Source organism: Lolium rigidum, chromosome 4, assembly GCF_022539505.1.
Source record: "Lolium rigidum isolate FL_2022 chromosome 4, APGP_CSIRO_Lrig_0.1, whole genome shotgun sequence".
NCBI classification, from domain to species: Eukaryota; Viridiplantae; Streptophyta; class Magnoliopsida; order Poales; family Poaceae; genus Lolium; species Lolium rigidum.
The window spans coordinates 860,444-885,167 of NC_061511.1; the positions used below are offsets into that span (position 1 = coordinate 860,444).

Sequence of the window (24,724 nt, forward strand, 5' to 3'; positions counted from 1 at the left end):
ATGGATACATTCATCAATCCAAGATCGGCCCGTGGCTCAGTTCCTTCGTACGGAGTACTATTTTCGTCGTCCGCGCTACACTCCCTCTCCACCTTTCACCACTTCCAACTGCATGTATGGTCTTGGAGAAACTAACCAAGAACACAGCGTCACTTCCCAAATCCCCAAATAATTAACCAATCCAAATCCCCAAATTGACCTCGGTGGAGCTCGGGCGTGCATCCTGGGTACCTCGCCATGGATGCAACGATCGGAGATCCGACCGTAGCGTCGTCCGTGGAGCGGGTGTTCGAGAGTCAGCTCCTGCCGGGGATATGGGGGCAGGTGACCTTCCGGTCGATGGCCATCTCGGTGGTGCTCGGGACCGTCTTCGGCTTCGTTGGCCTACGAATCATGATGAAGGCCGGCATCATACAGGCGCTGAACTTGCCCATCAACGTCCTCAGCTTCTTCTTCCTCAAGTGGTTCATCAACCTGCTGCGGGCCTTCGGCTTCACCACGCTGCCCTTCTCACGCCAGGAGAACGTTCTCATCCTCACCACCGTCACCACATGCCTCAACGTAGCAATATCCGGTAAGAATCATACTCATATATCAACAATGCTACACTTACGAACTGTTTTCTACATGATATTATAAGTTAAGGACGGGAAGACATGGAGATAATGAGAAGATTTTAGTTCCTAAAATCACGGGAGGCAAAAGATTTGCACCAACAGAATTGCTACATCTCATCCCGTAAATACTTCCCGTAACAGAGTTCCCGAACTCTACCATTATTGTTCATATATACTACATCCTTACCAAAAATAAGTATTTTAGTTTTATCTACAGATGTATCTAGAACCATTTTAGTTGTAGATTGATCTGCATCTAGATAAAATAATTTTTATCTTCTGTTTTCGTTTTTTTAATGAACCATATATACCTTGATAATTCTGAAAAGGGAAGTGTACATTCTGAAAATGAACCATATAATAATAATACTTGAAACAAGAGTAAAGAAAGGTAGAATCAGACAAAGGACTATAAAGTTGAAATTGAAACAAGTTCCTGCTTATACTCAATCTTCACTTACTCCTTCAGATCAGAAATTACAAATAAGTGAGCTCTGACAATGTATTCGAAAATGTTTTCGGACAGACTTTTACTAGCTCAGCCACCAATATTATGTTAAATATCTACTCCCTCTAATACATATTACTTGTCTCTACTATGAATGTGTGTAGAAGTAAAATGTGTTTAGATACATTCATATTAGCAACAGTTAAAATGGATCGGAGTAGCTAGATTAGAAATTTTAGTATCATATGTACAGTTTTGACTCAAAAAATTCCAGAATCTTATGATCTTGTAAGTTTCCACTTATATTATAGTATAAATTAGTGCTCAAAGTTTCATGTTGAAACTACCAGTATATAAGACGGCAATTCCTCCATTTCAATACATATTGTGTATTACCTTTTATTAGGACAAGACTTTGACCAATAATTACTCTCCTAACACACTTCCAGCCAACTTTTGAGTTTAACAAAAACCCTCACCGGAGAAACACAGTTCCAGCCAATGATTATGATAGGCACTAATGCTGGCAATTTTATGTTACCTTTCTTTTCTTTTCTAGGTGGCTTTGCGAATTATGTGGTCGGAATGACTTCTCTTGTGGCCAAATCACTTGGAGTAGAAAATCCAGACCCAAGAGATGTTGTTGACAACTTTCCGACGGGACGATGGATGTTGTTCCTTTTCGTTATTAGTATGGTGGGTATAATGACTAGCGTGCCATTGAACAAGGTAATCCATCTTTCATATTTTTATTGTTGAGAATCCACCTTCTATATTGGCGCATTTATATAATCACATGCACATCATGTGCGACCTAGGTAATTTAATCTAGTTCTCACCAATTGAACAATCTTCAACCACCAAAATAACATCAGTTAGCATTCGGGAAAAAGAAAAGAACTTTCCTCGCATGAAACATGATTTTCAAGCACACTCAATTTCTCAGCTTGAAAGTGGAAATGTTTCAAATTAAGCGTACAGCTTAAATATAAGGATTTTTCCACCACCTCCAGCATCCTCAGCTTGCTGCTTGCTAATAAAACTTCGAAATAGAAAATAGAGGGAGTATGATTGTTGGTGCTGCAATACCACAAATCCGCTCGCTTGCAAGCTTAATATGGTACCAAACGTTGTAGGTGTCACTCCATATCCCCTTGAAAGCAGTGAATTTTAGAGTGATCACAGAAAAACGATATGCCTTGGCGACAGAGAAAGATCCAAGTATCCTTAAGATGGGAACTCTTCATTTTGTCAGTTTGATCATGTAGGAGATGTAATTGCTCATAGGCCTAGGACTAAAGAGGCTAACGCGAGATATAAAATAACCTTTCTTGCTGCATAAAAAATCTGATGGATATTCTTGGGTCATTCAAAAATAATAATAATAATAGGTGTGAATAGGGGTACTTAAGAGATCCATGAATCCAAGAATCATTTTGTAGCTTAATTGTCTATTTGGAATGTATAGTACATGATGCTAATGTTTTATAGAAATCTGAGGCAATCTCTCCACTAGAAAGAACATTCATTTTGCCTTGCAGGAGGAAGATGAATCTAATAATGAACTTCATCAATTAATTTATCCCATGGGAGATCAACCTCAATAAAATAGAGTATATTTTTTAGACGGGCCAGTTCTGCAACTCAAAATCAATTCAACCAAATCATCCATTTTCCTTTGACCTACAGACCATGCTCCATGCAACAAGTGGGGTATGTTTTATTATATCTTCCCTCTACAAATGCAATCCCTCTAAATTTATTGAGATTCCAATATTATATTTTAGGACCGTTAAGGAGTTCAGACATAATGTGTGCATGGATGGCGGAATCAAATTAACCATTTGAAGTATTTCCCTGTTTAGACAATGAGAACAACTCTAAAGTCCCATCTCAATTTTTTTAACTTGAGTAACAAAGTGTTCCATTCTTGTCTAGTGGGTCTCACTGATTTAAAAGATAAGTTCAAGAGAATATTCCTTGATTACATTGTGAAGTAGAGGTATGGGTGATAATATTGTACTCAGCGAAAAGGTTTGATTTCTGACTGTCAAGCTTCATGCGCTAGCCAACGCAACCAAAAGTCCGAACTGATGGAAAGGGCTAGGCAATCCACTTATATATCTCAACACCCCTCCTCACGTGTGACCGGAAGAAGAGAAGAGGAGGCCAACACGTGGAAAGCAGAATAGCACACGTATGAATAATCGTATAGGCGGCGGACATATAGGGGTGGGTAAATATTGCGAGAACCAGGACTCGAACTCGAGACCCTGGGCTCTGATACCATGTCAAGCTTCATGCGCTAGCCAACGCAACCAAAAGTCCGAACTGATGGAAAGGGCTAGGCAATCCACTTATATATCTCAACACTGACAATTGACTTCGAGACCATTGATGCGGAAGTTCATCCAAAATATATTTCATATGATGAAAATGATTGATAGCTAGTTGCATTACAGTAAGAGTTTCCTCATCATACTAGATCATTGGAAAGTTACTACATGATGTGGGAGGGAAATAACTCTCTGCCAAAAAATCATTCATGGTATTCTTTAGCACACACTGTAGAAGGTCAGCAGCTAGCACAAAAAACAGAGGATAGAGAAGATCCCCTTGTTTGACCCATCTCATGCGCTTAAATGGTTTGATTGGGACTCCATTAACAAGAAATGTTTAACTACTGTAGCTAAACAACTTTTCAATCTAGGAACACAACTTATCTGTCAAGCACTTATGTCTGAGGATGTACAATATTGCTAGGAGCTCAACCTTGTAAAGTCCCTTTTAATAATCAAGGTTTAGGGTGATTATGTACATAGGACAGCGATGGATACCAAATCTTGGTTTTTTGTAGTTTATCAAGCAATATTGCTTATGATGAACAAGTTGAAGAATTGAGATCCAAAGCTCCTCAGTCAGAAGCGTTGTCGACGATTTTAGTGTCATTCAGAAGAGAAATGGGCGGAAAGTCTTTAACTATTATTGCAGAATCCTTCTTAGGATACAAGTGACAAAAGACCCATTAATGATTTGATAGCAAAGATTGCATGGGTGAAACTGATCAAGAACATTCAAATCTTGGTGGATTATATGACAGCACTTTTTTCTGAAGAGATCAACAGTAAAACCATCTGGTCCAAGATATTTGTTAGCTGGCAGTTTTTGAAATAATCTTTCAACTTCCGGGTGAGTAAAGGAGAGATATAAGACTCGGAATGACGGTGAAGAAGTTAAGACAAATCAAAAAAAAATTCATGGTGTTCTGATGGATCAAAAAAATTAATATGACTATGGGAGAAAGATGGCCTTATTTTCATAATCAGAGAATCAGACTCCTTGCCCAATTTCTAGGCTTGAAATTTGGTTTCTCCTATGTTGATTGTTTGCTAGTGAACAAAAGAATTTGGTGTTCTCATATCCTAACATTACCCATTTAATGTTTCCCCTTAGTTTCTGACGAAGCTTTGTCAAGTGCTCCTTGAGGGTAATTATGAAATTATATTATTTAACTAAGTCAACTCTCCCATATAATTCTGTTTAGCAGTCCATTTTTTGGAGAATTTATTAGGGGTTTAAGTTAGGCTGAAATTCCTTCCACACCATCCCCATAATAAGGATTGAGTCCAAACATATTGCGTCGTCGGTAAAAGCTCTCCATATTTCATCCACAAGTTCTCAAAATATAAAGATTGGAGATTACCAAGTATGAATTTTAGTTATACATGGAGTATGACAAGAAGTTGGCATTGCCAAAGATTGCGCAACTATGTATAATAGGTGGGAGTCCACGCATAGGAGGTAAAAATTAGTCTAATCGTTGCAAAAGGGGAATTATCTATATATTGATCCAAGTGAACTTGCTTTCCTGTAGAGCTATTTATACCATCGCAAGATTACCGACTCACTAAATAAGGTATATTGAAAATAACGGCATTCCTAGAATGTATCAACCAGACAAGAAGACACATGGTGCAAGACTTGGAGAGTAGACGATGCTCATGAAAGGACAGAAGCTTTTAGTCTCCATGGATAAAAGGAATTGAACAACGGCAGACGAAGTAAGAACCATTGGTGCATCCACCCATTGTAGTATTTTTCCATATTGCCTCCAAGTTTAGGCAGATGCGCTCGGATCAGTTCGCTACTAGATAGCATCCCACGATATGAGTGCAATCAAATTTCCTGAACATTTACCATAAATATTTAAAGTTGGACAAGTTCCAAGATTATTTCAGCATAATAATGATATTATAATTTTTTCCATAATAGTACTCCCTCCATTCAGAATCATCTTGCGTTCTAGGTTTAGTCAGAGTCGAAATTTGTAAATTTTAACCAAGAACATACGAAAAAAATATCAACATTCATAATATCAAATGCATACTCCATATGTTCCTTAATATAAGCATATAGTTTTTGGCATGGAAATTAAAGAACACGCATTGAGGAAAAATTACACTAAGTTTGGGCGTGTTTACTACTGAACAATTGTTGTGAGAAAATAGAGAACTTCGCATAAGATAAATAATTGTAAACTAACCCCTTAAAAAATTGTTGAGACAAGTGGTGCAATGCAATATACTTTATATTCTGGAAAAAACACTTCAAAAAACTATATGGTTTATATTTAGAAACTCAGGGAGTATAATTTAAATTTACTTTATGATGATTTCAGTACAATAAATTCTATATCGTAGGTGTTGATATTTTTTCCTAAGTATTTGGTCAAACTTTACAGAGTATGATTTTGGTAATCCTAAAACATGAGGTAATTATGAATGGAGGAAGTAACAATAATGATCAGAATTGCACAGCAACGAATGTGTACTTAAAACCTGCAACGAGTATTGAGAATAGAATTACATGTATCTATGCAGGGCCACATGTGGTCTTTGCCCCAGGTAGATAGCAATATGTTATTTTCTTCTTCATAAACATATGTGAAATGCAAAATATACACTTGAAATTAAATTTAGGAAAAAACTCGAAATCGTTTTTCTTTGAAAGCAAAAGTCAAGATGTCTCTCCACTAATGGATTTCTTCCTCGCTATATATAGGTCATGATTGTTGACTACAGGTTACTTTTTCCAACAGGAACTGTCCAAGCTCACCTTATTAATAGTTTTCACACCCCTCAAGGAGCTCACGTAGCAAAGTAAATCAAAGTTCTACCTTTCCTCCATGCAAAACTCGAAACCACAGGTCAACTGTGTTCATCCTGGATTCTTTGAACTAATTTTCGTCATTAATTTAGGTTGCAGGTTTCGACTATATTCAGATTTTTCCTGGGTAGCTTTTCTTGGACTGTATTCTCATGGCTATATAGTGCAGGCGACAACTGTGGATTTGCCAACTTTCCAATGTTTGGACTAGAATTATACAAGCACAGGTATCGTAAAAATAAAAACCAAGGTTTCTACAAGATATTACATATGCTTGGTACAGTTTCAAGTTTGTCTCAGTATAGTTTATTGTTAAATAATATATACCTCATATATATTCAGTAGTATTTTTTAAAAGAAAACTATTTTGAAAGAAAATTGTCATTTATAACACCAATCCTTCTGCGCAAGTACCAAAAAATATTTAATTTTCAGGGGGGACTTTAGTTTTGGAAGTTGTTTGTTCATGATATGGACATCAATATATATGCACAAGCACCTCATATATAGAGAGCAGATATAATAGTAGGCTTATAGCCTGCTTATGTGGCATTTTTGTCTACGTGGAGTAGAGAGACATGAAAAGTTAAGGGGAGTGGACTCTAATGGCTATAAGCTGGCTATAGATATATACTACGTAACAATGACTTATAGCCACTAGTCGACTCTACTATTAAACTTGTTCTGAATGAGTGAGAGCTTCCATTTGTCATTCAAGTTCCAATGGTATTCATCTTAATCTTGTCATAAATTAGTTTTAGCAAGTCGTGGGAGCAACTAATTCCGGGCAACGCTTGTCTGCAGCTTGATCACGGCAAAATGGCACATTAGGAGAAATGATACCGACACCTCTACAATCATGCATGTCATGCTTATTCCGCACTGCATTAAAAAAATTTGGGCGGTCATAGGATAATACGCTTCACGCACTAATATATCTTTTGTTGTTCACCGCTTTGTAATAAAATAAAATCTGGCCGGCGTATTGGGTCTACAAATCAATGCATAGTGCCACTATCAAGGCAATCACTGGAAATGAGGATCCTCTTAAGCTTAGGAAGGATCCTAAACAACACACATTCGTCTATTGTTCATTCCGAGGGGCCTTTGAGCCAAAACAAGCGCAAGTATAGAGCACTACTCCTCCATGCCACGTTAAAACTACGACAAGTTTTGCCCGGCTCCGGTGATGGAGGGGTGAGGATGGTGGTGTGCCTTCAGCTCGCGCTAGTGTTTTTAGTCATCGCTAGGTGGTCCAAAGACCTATTTATAATTTTTATGACTTTTAGGGTTGTTTGTACTGAATGACTATTAATAGATCGGTGGAACTTTCGCAAAAAAAATAGAGAATCCTACTACTGAGCAACAAGTTGGTTAATAAGGAAGCCTACCACCAATAGAAAATTTATTTCCCAAATTGTTGAGTCTCTTTCCAATTTTCTTCTACCCCTTTTGTGTTATTTTATTTTCAAAAAACGTGTTGAAATTTATATATTGCAGAGTTAGAGTTGTCCCATCTCACAACGAGGCAATTTTGTACACGGGATTGGTGTTTGTTGATCACCAAAGTTTAAAATAAGGTTCAGTGATACAACTAATATTCAGTCTAGGGAATTACTTGAAAGCACAAAACAAAAGTTATTGTCCTTTTCAAGACAATATTACATGAAGAGCATAGTATCACTGGCACACTCAAATAAAGAAAACCATGATTTGACCATCTGGCTATGCTCACTAATGAACATGTACAAATTATCCCACTATTATTGGGTTGATCTTATTTTACAGGGTAAAACCCCTCTCTAACGGTTTACCACATCCATGGGATTATTTTTAGACTGAATGCGCACGTGCCCAGGTTTAAATTAATAAAGCCCCTCGGACAACGGTAACAACACACAGCGTCAAGCCGGCTTAAGGTTTTACAGACCCGCCCTAAGGCTACAGTTTAGACAAGTTCACCAAACGGCCCAAGAAACGTACACACAGACTGCACACAACGCTTCCATTGATTACTACCTTACGGGTCAGCATTCTTCGAAGAGGTCTTGATGTAAACGTTCTTAAGGATCGGAGCACCATGACCTTGTCCAGAAGCGGCAACACCTTGGGTTTACAAGGCCTCAACTGCTGCAGCAATAACATAGTTTTATAGATGCAGGTAGCAGGTTGTCTGGAAAATTTAGTCTCAGTAGTGAATTTGTTACCCGTAATCCAAAGCACCCAGCTTTGGGCCGCAAATAAAATCCAAAAAAATCGTCTAGATTTTCCCTTAAGCCTCCAATAAATAGCGAGGAGATCAGCAAACAGGAGGGGTTCCAAGAAACCTGCAACATAGAACGCGCACCACACCAGACAAACTAGGCTAAAGGTAAGTTAAAGAAAACACATCTTCGGGCTGGCCACACAGCACACCGATATCATCAGATGGGCCATGGCGCTTATGTATATGATATTTCGATGGTAGGAGGCCCTCCGCCAATGGCCAAAGGAAGATTCTAATATTTAGGGGGGTTGTGAGCCCCCAGATATCCTTTGTGTGTGCTATGACCACTTCATGATTTAATTTTCGGTAAAGAGAGTGGGCCGAGAGTACATCCCCGAGGGTTTTAGGTCACAAGAGTTGTCCCGGTCCATGGAAGGGGTCGGGTTCACAATGTCCTGAAGCAAATGGGCCCACTGGGTTGTTTCCTCTTGTCCAAAGTTTCAACAAAACTTAATGTGCCAGCTCCCACCCTGGCGAGGATGATTGACATGTATGTCGTCCGAGAAGTTATCAAATAGTCTAGGGAAGCACACATTGAGATGGGCCTCTCTAGTCCACCAATTAATCCAAAAGCGGACACGACTACCGTAGCCTTCTAAAAACAAGCCTCTAGTTTGATACAGTTATTGATTTTGTGAACATTATGCCAAAAGGGAGACCCTCCTAAAGGGTTTGAACTCGGAAATGTCATTCGCCATAGGATAGTTGGCTCTGATAATCTCTAACTAGAGTCTCTGGTCAGGTGTATCCGTAAGCAACCTCCAAATGCACTTAATCAACATGGAAATATTCATCAGTGTAGTGTTCATACTATCAACACCACCCTGGTCTCTTGGTAGGAGAACCTCTGGCCAGTCACCCAGTGGTACTTGTGTTACTTACATGTCCCTTCCATGCCCTGATGCTTTTCAAAGGCAGAGTGAATACCATTCTCCAACAGGAAGAGGACGCCATCCGATGACTTGTCACTACAACACGACGGACGGATCGCGGCGGCTTTAAACACCGAGACCTGCCTGTAATCGCCTCACTCGCGCTAGCACAGCAAAAAAAAAAGGGCGCCAGTGATGTCGGGAAAACTATAAACCCGATGCTTCTTTTCGCTTGGCACATCGCGATAGGCTACGCATTCTCGTTCGTAGTGCTAAAATTGAAATTCCTTTGTCCATAAACAGTAGTGGATAATTTAGTGTCGTGGACAGATACAGTGCAGCACAAAAATATGCCTTCTATGGTACATCTTTTACGGCACCTAAATTAATCACAATCATTAATTTATAATCAAATGATCTATTTGTTGGTTGATAGAGTAATTTCAACATAAATAGAATTTCCATTTCATTATACGATATAAAAATCGATATATAATACAGTGATATTACAATTCAACGGGTTAATTAGAAAAATAATAAAACAAAACAACATATTCATGGTATTCATCTTCTCTATTATGCACGACGTTTTCCGTGCACAGATCCGGAGTAGTAACTCGTCTTTGCGACCGAAGAGTACAACCTTTTCATTTCATGTTGGATGCAAGCAATCCTTTCAAAGCGCTTTGTGTTGGTGAATGGGTGCTAGATCTAAAAACAACATCTGATTTTGACTAAAGAAAGAACAAGGAAAACACGGCATGTTGATGAGATGAAGAACATACCAGGGGTACGGGAAGGGCACCGAGGGACTGTGCCACTGAGATGGAATGGGAGGATTGCACCGCAGGAATGGTGCAACAAGACTCCGGCGCGGCTTCAGGGCGAGGATGATTGACACGTATGTCAGGTCCGAGGAGTTATCAAATAGTCTAGGGAAGCGCACATTGAGATGGGCCTCTCTAGTCTACCAATTAATCCAAAAGCGGACACGACTACCGTAGCCTTCTAAAAGCGAGCCTGTAGTTTGATATATTCCTTGATCTTGTCAACATTATGCCAAAAGGAGACCCTCCCAAAGGGTTTGAACTGGAAATGGCATTCACCCCCCAGGATAGCTGGCTCTCATAATCCTTAACTAGAGTCTTTGGTCATGTGTCTCCATAAACAACCTCCAAACGCACTTAATCAACATGGAAAAATTCATCAGTTTAGTGTTCATAATACCAACACCACCCTGGTCTCTTGGTAGGAAAACCTCTGGCCAGTCACCCGGTGGTACTTGTGTTACTCACATGTCCTTCCCTGCCCTGATGCTTTTCAAAGGCAGAGTGAGTACCATTCTCCAACAGGAACAGGACGCCATCAGATGACTTGTCACTACAACACAACTGGCAGATCGCGGCAGCTTTAAACAGCGAGACCCGCCTGTAATCGCCTTGCTCACGCTAGCACAGCAAAAAAAAAGCCGTCAGTGATAACTGTGTCGGGAAAACTATAAACCTGATGCTTCTTTTCGCTTGGCACATCATGATAGGCTACGCATTCTCGTGTACAACGTTAAAATTGAAATGCCTCGGTCCATGAACAGGTAGTGGATAATTTAGTGTCGTGGATAGATACAACAACACAAAAATATGCCTTCTATGGTGCATCTTTTATGACACACCTAAACTAATCACAATCAATAATTTACAATCAAACGATCTATTTGTTGATTCGGAGAGTAATTTCAATTTCATTAAGAGAATTTCCATTTCATTATACGATATAAATATATCTATACAATACATTGTTATTACAATGCAACATGCTAATTAGAAAACTAATAGAACAAAAAAAAACATATTCATGGTCTTCATCTTCTTTATTTTGCACGACGTTTTCCATGCATAGATCCGGAGTAGCGACTCGACTTTGTGACCGAAGAGTACAACCTTTTGATATCTTGTTAGATGCGAGCAATCCTTTCAAAGCGCTTTGTGTTGGCGAATGGGTGCCAGATCTGAAAACAACATCTGATTTTGATTGAAGAGAAAGAACAAGGAAAACGCGGCATGTTGAACATACCAGCGGTACGGGAAGGGCGCCGGGGGACTGTGCCACTGGGATGGAATGGGAGGATTGCACCGCAGGAATGGTGCACCAAGTCTCCAGCGCGGCTTCAGCGACTGCCACAGGTTTGGTGACTACACGGCCATCGTGGACAACGTGGAGGTTTTTTCTCTCAGGCCATCTCTTTCGGGTTGAGGGATTAGTGTGGAAGTGTGAGATCTAGGGTTTGCCTTATTTAGTTTGACCGGATCTAGAGAAGTGGAGAGTGCGGCGAAAGGAGTGCGGAGTGGGGGTTAGGTCAACGGTTTTGTATTATATAGGAAACAGACTGGAAGTGGGATTAGGGTTTGTTTTATGGACCCTAGAACTAATGTTGCCAACTATGTCGGCCACGATTGCGCATAGGATCCATATGATTCCCCATGAAGGACATGCTCATCTCTATAACTGTGGGCCGCCACTTTTATGATGTAGGTAATGTCTATTTAAAGTTTAAAACTTGCAAAATATAAACAAATCATCCATGTAAATATTATTAGCTCGAACACAAATAACGTTATTATTTATATATAGCTATCAATATGCACGAAACACACAAAGATATTACAAATGTCAGAGACCTACAGCCTCAAAGTGGTGGGTCACACCAGTCAGTGAGACGATGTTGACTAGCCAACACGTTGCTCACGATCCACGGCACGCTACTGTGTGCCTCCTTAATCTACCACGACATAACGTGGTGCCGGGCATTCTTGCCGATGACCACATCGTAATTTTTTGCCGGCATGGCAACATTTGGTGTGCTTTATTTGCCGGGCACCGGCAATGCCCATCCGCCGACAAAAATATTTTTGCAGACGACTGCTGCTTGTGTTGTCCAAAAAAATCCGCCAGGTATGGTGACTTTTTTGTAGTATACGTCAATAATCATGTGTCCATGGGATATGAACCAAACTCACGTGTGATATTTTGGTTTGTATTCCTCAATCGGTGATGGACCATCGTGTTGACATGTTGTTTTGGGTAAACTAATCTATATGTTACCACATGATTATAGTGAATATGGCAAATTCCTGATAGTAGCCATATCCCCTGCACACAAATTTGAAATTTCTGAATAAATACCACTAAGTTTTTGCGCGCGCGCGCACACACACATGCACACATGGATAATTCACATCATCATCACATTCATCATTTAACTAATTGTTCGATGTCACAAAAATAATATCATCTTAGAGAGTAGAGAGCGAATAGATTTGTATGCAAAGGACTAATTCCATATGTGAGGTTTGAGATGAGACACCAGCCAAGACATACTTGGGTAAATATCAATCGACAAAGAAATGTACTATCTCACATGTTAGCTAGGTATAATCGAGAAGTTGAGTGGTATTGCATTGCTCGTTATACCTCTAGCACGTATGTTGGGCGTGAACCCACCTGATTGTAACGATAATGCTTCTAACTAATCAACATAAATCATTTAAAACATAAAGATGATATCACTATTATTTTACATTATAATGAAACTATCAACAAAATATGAAATTAAATTGATGAGTTAACATGAAGACATCATATACAATGAAAACTTGAGAAAAAATATGGTGTTAGATATTCTATACAACTCTTTTCAATTTCTTCATTACTTTGGTACCTTCTTTTTGCTCTCTTTATTACAAGGCTACATGTATTCCTAGACCATAGAGTACCTAGCTATATGCCCTACAAGAGGTAAGTGTGACTTGGAGTGTACATGAGTTGTTCACTTGACTGCTCACTTGCCTAAATTGTTGACCACATGAGATGAATAAAATAACATAAACACAAAATAAAAATATCACTTTCAAGATGTTCATTTTTCAGTGATTGCATGGAATTATTGGAGACTTTAGGCGATTCTTCATGACATCGGTGTATTTGTCTACAACTTAATTATGCTAAGTGTGTACTTGTGACTCTAATGCAATGAAGGAGAATCAACATTCATCCATGGAGTGAGGGGTTTTAGTCACAAAATGAAAGGTCACCTCCCTCTAGTAGAAAGAGTACTCTATGATGATTGCAAGCGCATGGATAAATGTAGCATCTTTCGCCGAAGTATTTTCTAGGTAATTATAAAAATTGGGGAGCTGATTTATTTCCCTCTTTCATTCAATTACACTTTTCATGGTATTTAGCTTCCCTCACACCCAAACCAAATTTGAAAGTTTACCCTACTTTTGTCATCTTCTACCGTGGCATGACACTTTTAAGTAAAGTATAATATAACAAAAACATATAAACAACATTAAACTAAAATGTCACTCAAGTAATAACATTTTGTAGGTCCAAGGTAAACTATCTAGATTTGGCTAACTAGTTGGATAGAGAAAAAAAAGGTGAATCATGTGCTAGGCATGCCACGACACCTCCTCATCATGCCCCTCAGACAACTAGCATACACATCACCTTTTGTTATCATGAGATGGCAATCAAGGGTTTTTTCATGGTGTGTGGCATAAAGATAATTGGTGTTCATTACTCCCTCTAGCCAACGGTCAATGAGAGAATGGTGGTTTCGGTCAACATAGCATCCCTATTTCCCATATCATCTACTTGGTATGAATCCAAGATGTTCGTAGGTCGCTAACAATACAAAGTAACGACCTTGTGTAATATCACACAAGATAACAAAATCATAAGATGATCACCTTTGTCCTAGATACTTGGAATTACTCAAGAATGTAAATGTATAGTTGGGTATAAGTTTTTGGAGGGCTAGTTACATTTCATCTTTGGCTCACTCAGACTATTTATAATCTAATAGTAACTTGGTTAAAAAAATCTCTTGTGATTACAATAAGCTCATCTAGAACTTTATGATCTGATATGTCCATCAAAATAAACATTATATCAGCCTAATGTTTCTAACATAAATCTAACAAAATAAGCATAATGAATCTTAATTATGTAGTTATTCATATGAGAGTTTCTAGGTTTATTTATCAATGTGGAATTTCACCACAATAATTGAATTTGAACACATTGAAACTAAAAAATTAGGTTTAGATGCACTGATAAGTAGCAAAGTCAATTAGAATCTATGTCAATTAAGCGTGGATTTTATTCAATTATTTAATTTATTTTTTCATAATTCCTTGGTATATCCATTGTTTGTGTGGAATTTATAGCACCCGTATTTTTGTCTATGTTGTCTGGTGCATGGACATGCACATATACAAAGTAAGTATATTGTTTTCTTGGGTAATCATGTATAGTGTCATGAAGAGAGATGAGGTTATGATTGGACCATAGTTTACATTATTTTTTTATCCAATTTCATCCTACTATAAGACATATAATTAGAAATACTTGTTTTTATTGATTGCATGGTACATGTCAAACATACAACGTATCCTTACACACAATGCAACACTAGTTCGTATTTTTGTTCAAAAGTTTCACCATCCAAGTGGATATTCTTAAGATAGCTCTAGAACTTTGTTCTGATTTTGATTTAGCTTTGATACATAGCTACATAATCATTTTTTAACAAATATGTTGTATGAAAAAATGTTTATTGGAATCATTTGTTGAATGACTGATATATGATGATGGATGTGTCTACAGATTCAAATTTGATTTCTCTCCAACATTTCTCGGCGTTGGAATGATTTGCCCACATGTTATAAATCTCGCTCTGCTCTTCGGAGGCATCGTATCTTGGGGATTAGTATACCCTTTTCTTGAAACAAAACATGGAGAATGGTATCATACTGAGAGTCCTTCAAGTTTGCAGGGAATGAATGGATACAAGGTATGTACAACAAGTTAATATTGTACTTTCTAATTGTAAAATGAAAGAACACATACATTTCTTGCCCTAGCATATTTTATTTTTATTTTTATTTGAAGATATCTTGCAAACAATCAGACCTTTGGCCTAAATAATAAGGGTATAACATAAACTTACATTTTATCATTGTAATATTTGAATTAAATGGGTCCATGTTCCTTGTGTTTAAGTCCCACTAATGAATCTTTACTCCACAACATTACCTATTTGTCTACCTGCAAATGTTAGCTATAAGAAAAATAAATTAGGAAATCCTTTGGATCCAATTAATACATGTTTCACAATTTACCATTGTAATTGTCCCAAAATAAAATTCTTATTGAAGAAGACCAATTGGGATAAAATTTAAAGGGATAAATGAATCATACATTCAGCTAGATATATGAAATTTGTCGGCCTATATCCATTTCAACACCACATGGATCATGTATATGAGTACATAACCTTTAGGTCGTATGAACTAATGTAACTAGATGATACCCCGCACGTTGCTGCGGTAATTTGTAGAAAGAATAATCAGTCGAAAATTGGTGAAAGGTGAAGTTTCAACACATGAAACCATATGATAAGGAAATATATCAGAAAAGCTTATACTTGAAATATTAGCATTTGAAGTTAACGCACGGACTATGAAAAGATTATATTAGAACCATATTTTATCATTTAAATAACATTGCACTCATAAATTTATCTACACCTAGCAGCTTAGCAGCAAGTATTCTGCAATTTCAGAGCTATCTCCGTGTGCTCCTGTTACATTGCCAAATAGCTCTATTTGTGAGAAACGGTGTAAAATGCACACTGCATCACTATTCGTGAGAAATGGTAATAAAGCATGTATATTGTTTTGTGGAGTCATTTTCGGATCTGCTTGCTGGTGCTTGTGCAAAGTCAGGTGCCTCCCAGTGGTGATCTTGCGCCATTTGATATGAGAAAAAGAAAACAATCGAACATGCCAGTTCTGAACACAAACCTTCATGACAAAAGAACATAAGTACGACTAATCTGATGCAAGAAAGAGAAAACTGAGTTGAAGGTAGACAAACTCCAACTGCGACATCATCTGCAAGCAAATCGGTGGTAGCAATGATATAAAAGACTGATTCTCACGTAAACACCAACATACAAAGCTGCTGCAAGAAAAATAAAATTGATGAGACGAACACCACTCAGACATCAGCAAGCACGACAGTGTTTGATTGATGACCTTGCAGATTGGAGGATCTTAAAGGAAAATAAGCCATGGAAAAGCGCCATATATAATTGAAAACAACCGTGGACATTAGATTACTCTAGTTCTCTCTATTATAGATTGAAGCCGAGGCAGATGAAACGCTTGAGGGTGAGGGTTCTCATCAGTATTGGTTTAATCTACAATAGCCTTTGCTTTAACTTTGCCTCTTAACTTCTTGACCACAACCTTGCTGTTGGCCACGAAGCTCGAATATGGCCGTAGGGAGGTGGCCTTGGAGAGGTGGGGGCTTCGTCGAGAAGCCACAGAGAACCAACACGAACTCGATCATCAGAATCTCCTGTTTACTCATCACACAACGAAACCAAAGTTGATAATAATAAATTGAAGAATTCCAATCAGCAAAGAGGAACAAAACCGGATCTGGATACATTAAAATCGGTTTAATCCTTCCTACCACCGCATCCATGGTGAGCTGCACATTGCATCAAGAAAAACTTAATCAAAGGTCACCTTCATCAGTGTGTTGATATTTCGATACTGTATGTATCCATATAAGAGGGCATATACCTGTTACGTAAGAAATCATCAAACAAACAACAGTAGGACAACAGTAGGAAGACAAAACAACTTCTTTGAACAACTGAATCATGCAATATAAAAGCATGCAGAATTTTCAATGAAAACAATCTAATACTACGTAGATCTGTACCTGAAGAGAGGAATGGGTAAACAGTAAGAATCTGGTTAAGATACGGTCTCAAATCAGGCACGGCCAAGGCTGCGGACGCGAGGTAAGAGCAGGCGAGATTCTTGGCAACAGGAACTTCAAATAAGTCCAGTATGTACCACTATGGATTTCCATGGGCGAAATCTGATGAATTCTCGAGCAAGGGTGCGTGCACCAGGTGTGAGAGGACGAAGCATCAGCTTTAAATTGGAGAGAAACTCCATCAGTTACGTCTGCAATTTTTTGGGTGGAGAACATGAGGCAGAGTTATGGAAATCATCAATTTCCAAAACTGTAGAGGCACAGATGGAACGGGATCTAGTGGCGTGGAAGGTGAAGAGAAGATGGTAGTCAATAATGAGGAAGGTAATTGATGAGGAGTTAAAGGGAATATTACACCTGCGTTTCAGCTGAGAAGACAGATACAATGCATCACATGAAGCTCTTAAGAAAAGGTATATGGGGTGACGTGGCTTCATGGGAGGCCAGCAAATTGGGGTGATCTATTTAGAAAGGGAAGATATAAATAGCATGTTAGTTACTTAAGGTTGATTGTTTGGCATATCAACTAATATCTTTTTTAGATTTCGAATCTCATGAATGAGATTTATTTAACAATATAAGAGAAATATATTTGGTTTCTGATGAAGATTGTTGTTGTGTGAGTAACTAGCTACATCTACATATCGGCCATAACTAGGAAATACTCTATGAAAAACTAGGCTTTTAAGATAAACTAGCTAAAACTCGTGTGTTCTTATGGATCGAAAAAATTAAATATTCGCATTTCAAGATATATTTTAACATGATCAGAAACAAAAAAAACTCTTTAAATAAATTTATCTCATAGAAAATTATTATAAATGATACTTCCTCTGTTCCATTCTATAGTGCCTATAGTTTTTTGTCACGGAAATTAGCGCAAGAGTATTTTTTACACAAGACCCCCTAGCTGAACGATTTGAGATCAACGTAAAATTTGGAAAATCCATATCTTCCTAACTTACCATAAAATCCCACAAATCTCTCTTATTAATTCTCCATATATGTGCAGCCAAGTTCAATTAAGGAAAATAAAATATTGCTGCCTAATTTTAAGGAATCATTGGGCCATGCATTAGGAATCTCAATTAATTGTTTCCAATTTTGTATGGATTTTTTCTCACGTATGTTGTGTGGAGCTGCGCGGGGGAGGGGGTAATTGAAAAAAAGTCAAGCTACAACCTTATATTCTGAAAAAAATGCCAAAAATCTATAGGCACTATAGAAAGGAATGGAGGGAGTATGATACATATACATTTAAAATAATTTTTATAATGGAAAACAACTATATTTTGTTGAGTAGATTTACAGTGAAAATTTCATGTGTTGGTCATTACTCCTAGCACCAAAGTAAATAGCTCTTTGCTGGAGACAAGTGTTTGGACTATAGATTAATTCACACAAACTAAGATCCAGTTGCCTAGAATGATCTTAATCTCCCAAAATATAGGACCAACAATACAAGAACCATAAACATGAGAGTTAAATTCAATTGCCAAATTTGGGGCATCCACTTCAATTAGCACCATAGAATTCCCTCTTGTTAATGTCATGAAACATGTTGTGCCCCGCCATAGCTTCAACATACAACGTGTCATGGGGGGTACGCTTGCATATACATGTAGAGGTGAACAAAAAAATTCTAGTAGTATTACGCAACATAAAGACACATTCAACACTTGTTGTTGAACCATCACAAGCACCATAAATGTTTATTTTAGAAGGTAGCTCAACCTAAGAAGGATGACATTGGCTAGGATCATGCACAACCAACTTCAACCATTCTGGCTTCCGAAACATGGTCTCTAACTCTAATTTTGAAGTTTTGCAGGATAAAACGAAATCTCCTACGTTATGTTCCGTTCATTCACCTTATTCACTGCACCCCATAAATCGAAAATAAAAAGTGGCTATTTAACCAAGCAAATAAAAAATGATCAAAACATAGAAATACAAATCTAATTTAAAAAATTAAATTATCCATTAGTTACACCTCCGACATCTCCCCAACTAGGAAATTAGTAAAGTTTACGGAACAAAACACGAAGAGACAATACCACATAAAACAAGAAGTGTAAATAGCAATTTAGTGCCTCTTTTTATTCAAAAAAATCATAGGAATTTTAGATTCATCTTTAGGTATTTTTCTTGTGGTGGATTTTTCATTTTGCAGGATTGAATCCCAAAATGTTTTGTATGGAATACGTTGCACTACATTTCATTCGAGATTCCTCTAATCAAACCTCTTGGATAAAAATATGTTGTTTTCCTATGATGGAATTAAAAAAAAACCTTCATTGCAAACGAATTCATGAAAAATCGGGATAAACATAACACCCTAAAATCAAGTTGTTATGTTATTCCTTTTTTGGAGTCATGTGAATCCAAGGAGCCAAAAACTCCTTCATACACAGCATGTGTCCTAGGTTGAGGTAAAAAAGTAAGTGCATTTAACTTTACCGGGGAGAACATAACCATGGTATGTGGCCATGAAATTGAACATCAATCAAATTTTCCAAACATATCAAGAAATAAAATGGTTAGAGTTATTTCCAAAATTTGGATGGGACAATAATAAAATTGAGAATGTATCGTACTTCTGAATGATCTTCACATTTGTAGAATACGTGATATAATCCACTTTATTCTATTTCTCATGGATATTTTGCAAGTGGATATTCGATTAATTTATAAGTGAACCAAGCCGAAAACAATCTAATCTAAGGAAGTACCAGCTCATAAACATGAATTCAACAATGTAAATTAATGAAAAACTAATGCAAGAAAATATATCAATTGACATTTTTTGAAGGTTTCTCTAGAGAGAAAGGAGCATTGGTTATCCAATAATTCATGATTACCATAAGAAATTTTCATTTGAAGTGCTTTAAACAAAAATATATCAAACAAAAGAGACAAAAAAAACTAAATCACTCTTCACCCTTGTTCTTGGAGAAGTCCCTTGGTTATAACAAAATTGTGGTTTTCTAGGCGATGACCATCACGCTTTTACCTCTAGCAAATAGTATAACATACTCCCTCCGTTCCTAATTATAAGCTATATAGTTTCTGGCACGGAAATTAAAGAATGCAAATTTTGGAAAAAATACACCATGTTAGGAGGGGATTACCCCTAGGTAATTACCATGAGCTAATAGAAAACTTTGCATAAGATAAGAATACGTAATGAAATTTCTAAAAATATTGTACATATAATTGGCGCAGTGCGATACAACTTATATTCTAGACTTTTCTCAAAAAACTATATAGCTTATATCTAGGAACGAAGGGAGTAGTATTTATTGTAGATCTAGATGTGTGGCACGAAGGACTTAGGAACCTCGCTGACATAGGTGGTGACACGATGGAGTAGGAAAACGTGAGTGGTGGAGCTAGAATCTGATCAGGATCCTAGGGCATTGCCCTTGAAATGAGTAAAGATGAGAATGGAAGGGGCAATGGTGGTGGAGCACCTTACGCATCGAGGAGGGACGTTAAAAGAGAAATAGTTATTCTTGATGTAATGCTCTATCTTATGAGGATATGTAGGGATGATGGATGAACACTAAGGAAAGGGAGGATCAGCATTAGGGGGGCATTGTCTTGAGACACCAGAAGAAACAAGCTTAGGAGACAAGACCATGTATGAGTCACCATCATCAACTACTTTTTAATATTAAATATTATGATACTTATAATTTAACGACGTAAAATAATTTGGTAGGAATCATATCTTGCCAAACAATCTTCAGTTCACTAACTAATGGATGCTTAGGGCCCAACACATACTTTTTAACTTCCTTGGGTCCATATTAATGGTTATAAAATCAGTGTCATCCTAATGTTGGTTGTCCTCTGTCGATGAGTTTTTTCACAATAATTTCTCTAAATTATCGAGGATGTATATGTTTTAGTCCAATAATATTTTAATAGATCTAGTCCTAGATAATGATTTAAATCGGAGAATGCTTCCATTATGTCCTTAGGTTTTTCAATGGTTTTGAATAAATAAATTTTAGAAATGCGACTTGAGTAGTTAGCTTCATAGCTTGACATTATACATCATTTCTCTAATACATACTTTATTCCATTGAACATATGTTTATATAAATGAAAATAAAGTGGTGATATAAAAGTTGGGATTAAACCGCATGTTACAATTTATGTTTGCTGCTAAGATATTGTGTAAAATACCATTTTCATTTATACCCTGAAAAATAGAAGTTCTTCATGATGGGACTTTGCACAACCTTCTCGTAACCTCAATTTTCTCACTAATGAGATATGTCTCCAATTATCATACCTACGGTAACCAACTATGCTCAACAATAGTTCTTTTATTGGGGTCTGTTAATCTTTATTTATCTTGTTCTACTTTTTCTGATTTTATTTAACTACTCCACCCGTCCAAAAACATGTGTCCCAATTTTTTTTCTAAATACAGATGTATCTAAAAATAAAGTGTGTCTATATACATTGTCACAATTTTTCTAGATACAGATGTATCTACAACTAAAGTATGCCTAGATACAGATCTCGTTTTAATTTTTTTGATTTTATTTAACTACTCCATCCGTCCAAAAATATGTGTCCCAATTTTTTCTAGATACAGATATATCTACAACTAATGTGTGTCTAGATACATTCTCCCAATTTATTCTAGATACACATGTATCTACAATTGAAGTGTATCTAAATATATATGTATCTAGACAAAACTAAGACACTTATTTTTCGGCGGAGGTAGTATAACAATTCCATGAAGTTCACTATTATATATGTTATTTCCTTATGTATCCATACTACTAATGTCTTAGAGGAACCAAAGTTAAAAATCATATAGTTTTCTAAGTTTTGTTCTTCTGTCTTACCCACATATAGTTGTGTTATTTCCCTAAGTCAATGTGTTCTCCATAATTCAAAAATATGATTGTGATTCTATATTTTTGTTGTCACATTATCAATTGGATCATTTAAATTATAAATAGGTGGTTCCTCCCTGAGAGAGATAATTTTTGAACAATATGGGTCATAAGATCAACACTTTGCCTTAATTGCTTCCAAATCTCTTGTAGCATAGTATATCAGAATAGGATAGAGTAATACCATTTTTAATTATTTGATATCAAGATACTCATCATTCATCCAACATTTTTCACCAATTAAATGAACATGTGCAGAAATAAATAAATCAAAAATGTGTGTTGGTACGAGAGAAGTCGCGACAAAAGTAAAGTAATGAAATGGAAGATCGTATGAAACATTCAATAATCTAAGAGGATAGAATTTGTGAATCACATGCTAGATAACTTAAGAGTAAAAAAAAATATAGCACATACATGACTCATATGACGTTCTTTTATTTTGATCGTGGAACATAGCTATGTGTTGTAGTATTTGGATGGTTCCCGTAAAATAAATCAGCTTGAGGAATGACAAGATTGACTGGAGAGACATGGGGATAAAATTTATTAGTTTTCCCAATAAACCATATGAGTTTTGGGCTCATGTTGATTTCCTATATAATTAAGAGCATAGAAATGCATTCTTGTATAAACCTCAGTGTTCAATAATATGGCTAGGAGGCCTTGTCAGAAAATTCCTTTTGATTAAACCCTATACAATTCTATGGAAAATCTTAACCTTATAAAGGGTCTTAATTCATCAAGTGGGTGTGAAAAGATGTTGGTGATGGAAAAGATTTTGAGGTATGGTATTTGTCGGTGTTGTTCATGGGTCGTGAAGAAACCGGAAGTTTGTGTGTACTCATGGGAACATTTAGGTAGTGATGACTAAAAGATGTGATGATCATGTTATAAATATAAGAATGGCGGCCAAGTCTTGATATATATATTGTAGTTTCAGTAAAGAGGTGTATCTTAAACATAATGGGCACAGTTGAGTTTTAGTCAAAAAATAGTTAGCCATTGGATCTTCAAGTAACATGTCCCCACCTTCAAATCGTTCACCTATTAATTTCCCAGACCCTCCCCCTCCTCATTCCTTATAATCTTTGCCTCAAATGACCTAGTCAATATGATACCTAACCCAAATATGAGCTCCAAACTTTTAGAAGTCGTCAAGAAAAGACTTTAACTAGAGAAGTAAGAAAAAGTAGCTAGAATCCAACAAATTTGTATTATGGTTTATTTACCATCTCAAGCATTTACTTTGAAACAATATTATAATTTCCATTGCATATATCAATTTTCTTTTTACGAATCATTTTATAATCAATACTCAATTCTACTAGCTTTTCACGTGTGAGAATGCTTAATCTTCAATGGTTTTTATAATTATAAAAATATAAATTAGGCGAGGCTTACAATAAAACATGGGGCTAACTCTTGTCGATATTATGCAGGTCTTCATTTGCATAACAATTATCATCACGGATGGCTTATTCAACTTCCTTACAATAATTATCACATCATATATTGACCTTAAGCACAAACAGGAAGAAAATGATTCAGGGTTGAGTAGCTACATGAAAAGGCATCCTAGCCTTAACTACGATGAATGCAAAAGGGTTGAGGTATTTCTTCAAAATAAAATTCCTCTAACTATATCAGTGGGAGGATACATCGCGAGTGCAACAATCTCTATAATTGTTATCCCATGGCTATTCGATCAGATAAAATTCTATCATGTTGCCACATTGTATATTATTACGCCGGTCATTGCGTTCGCAAATACATATGCAAATGGACTTACAGATTGGTCGGTTGGATACACTTATGGCAAGTTCACAATATTTGTCGTCGCGGCATGGATTGTCAAGGCGGGCGCGGTTGTTGCTGGCCTTGTAGCTTGTGGAATAATGATAGCAGCTCTTCATATTTCTTCACAAGCAACACAAGATATCAAGACAGGTTACATGACACTAACCTCAGAAAGAGCTATGGTAATTGGGCAAATTGTGGGTGTAATCATTGGTTCTATTGTTAACCCATGCATCTTTCTTGCCTTCCAAAAAGGTGAAAAACCCAACGTTTCTATTGGATCTCCAGAATCACACTTCCCATGTCCTTTTGCTGGACTATTTCGTGCCATTGGGGTGATTGGCACTGGAGGAGTGAAAGAGCTCCCTGATTATTGTCTTGCAATGTGCTTTGCTTCATTTTGCATAACAATTGCCACAAATGTGCTTTCATTGGTATCTCAGAGAAAAGGTTGGAGAATACACAAGTATCTTCCTAATATGACGGTGGTTGCATTGCCATTTTTTGCGGGGCCTGACTTCACCATAGATATGTGCCTAGGTAGTGCAGTTTTGTTTATCTGGACTAGAATGAATAGTAGAAGTGCAGATTTGTTGTCCTCAGCTGTTGCAGCAGGCCTTATATGTGGAGAAGGACTATTTGCATTGCCATCAGCGGTACTCGGCATATTCAGCGTGCAGCCACCAATGTGCATGAAGTTCTTTCCTAGTGGAAAAGAAGTTGATGTGGTTGATTCGTTCTTAAATAATTTGGAGACACCTACAAGGACATGA

General features: G+C 37.1%; 1 protein-coding gene across 1 annotated transcript; it reads left to right on the top strand.

Annotated features, from left to right (window-relative positions):
* The first annotated feature begins 237 nt into the window (after positions 1-237).
* Positions 238-24,724, top strand: LOC124646587 (probable metal-nicotianamine transporter YSL3). Its single transcript, XM_047186691.1, has 7 exons — positions 238-574; positions 1,625-1,794; positions 6,127-6,224; positions 6,324-6,458; positions 15,040-15,226; positions 19,300-19,301; positions 23,725-24,724. Exons 1-7 carry the CDS (start codon positions 238-240, stop codon positions 24,722-24,724), a joined length of 1,929 nt encoding a protein of 642 aa, XP_047042647.1.

Excerpts from the sequence above, each read along its gene's own strand:
- LOC124646587 (XM_047186691.1), top strand. The coding sequence starts at position 238 with ATGGATGCAACGATCGGAGATCCGACCGTAGCGTCGTCCGTGGAGCGG. Across the intron at positions 1,795-6,126 it reads CTAGCGTGCCATTGAACAAG|GTCATGATTGTTGACTACAG; the intron begins GTAATCCATCTT and ends CGCTATATATAG. Across the intron at positions 6,225-6,323 it reads CAAGGAGCTCACGTAGCAAA|GTTGCAGGTTTCGACTATAT; the intron begins GTAAATCAAAGT and ends TCATTAATTTAG.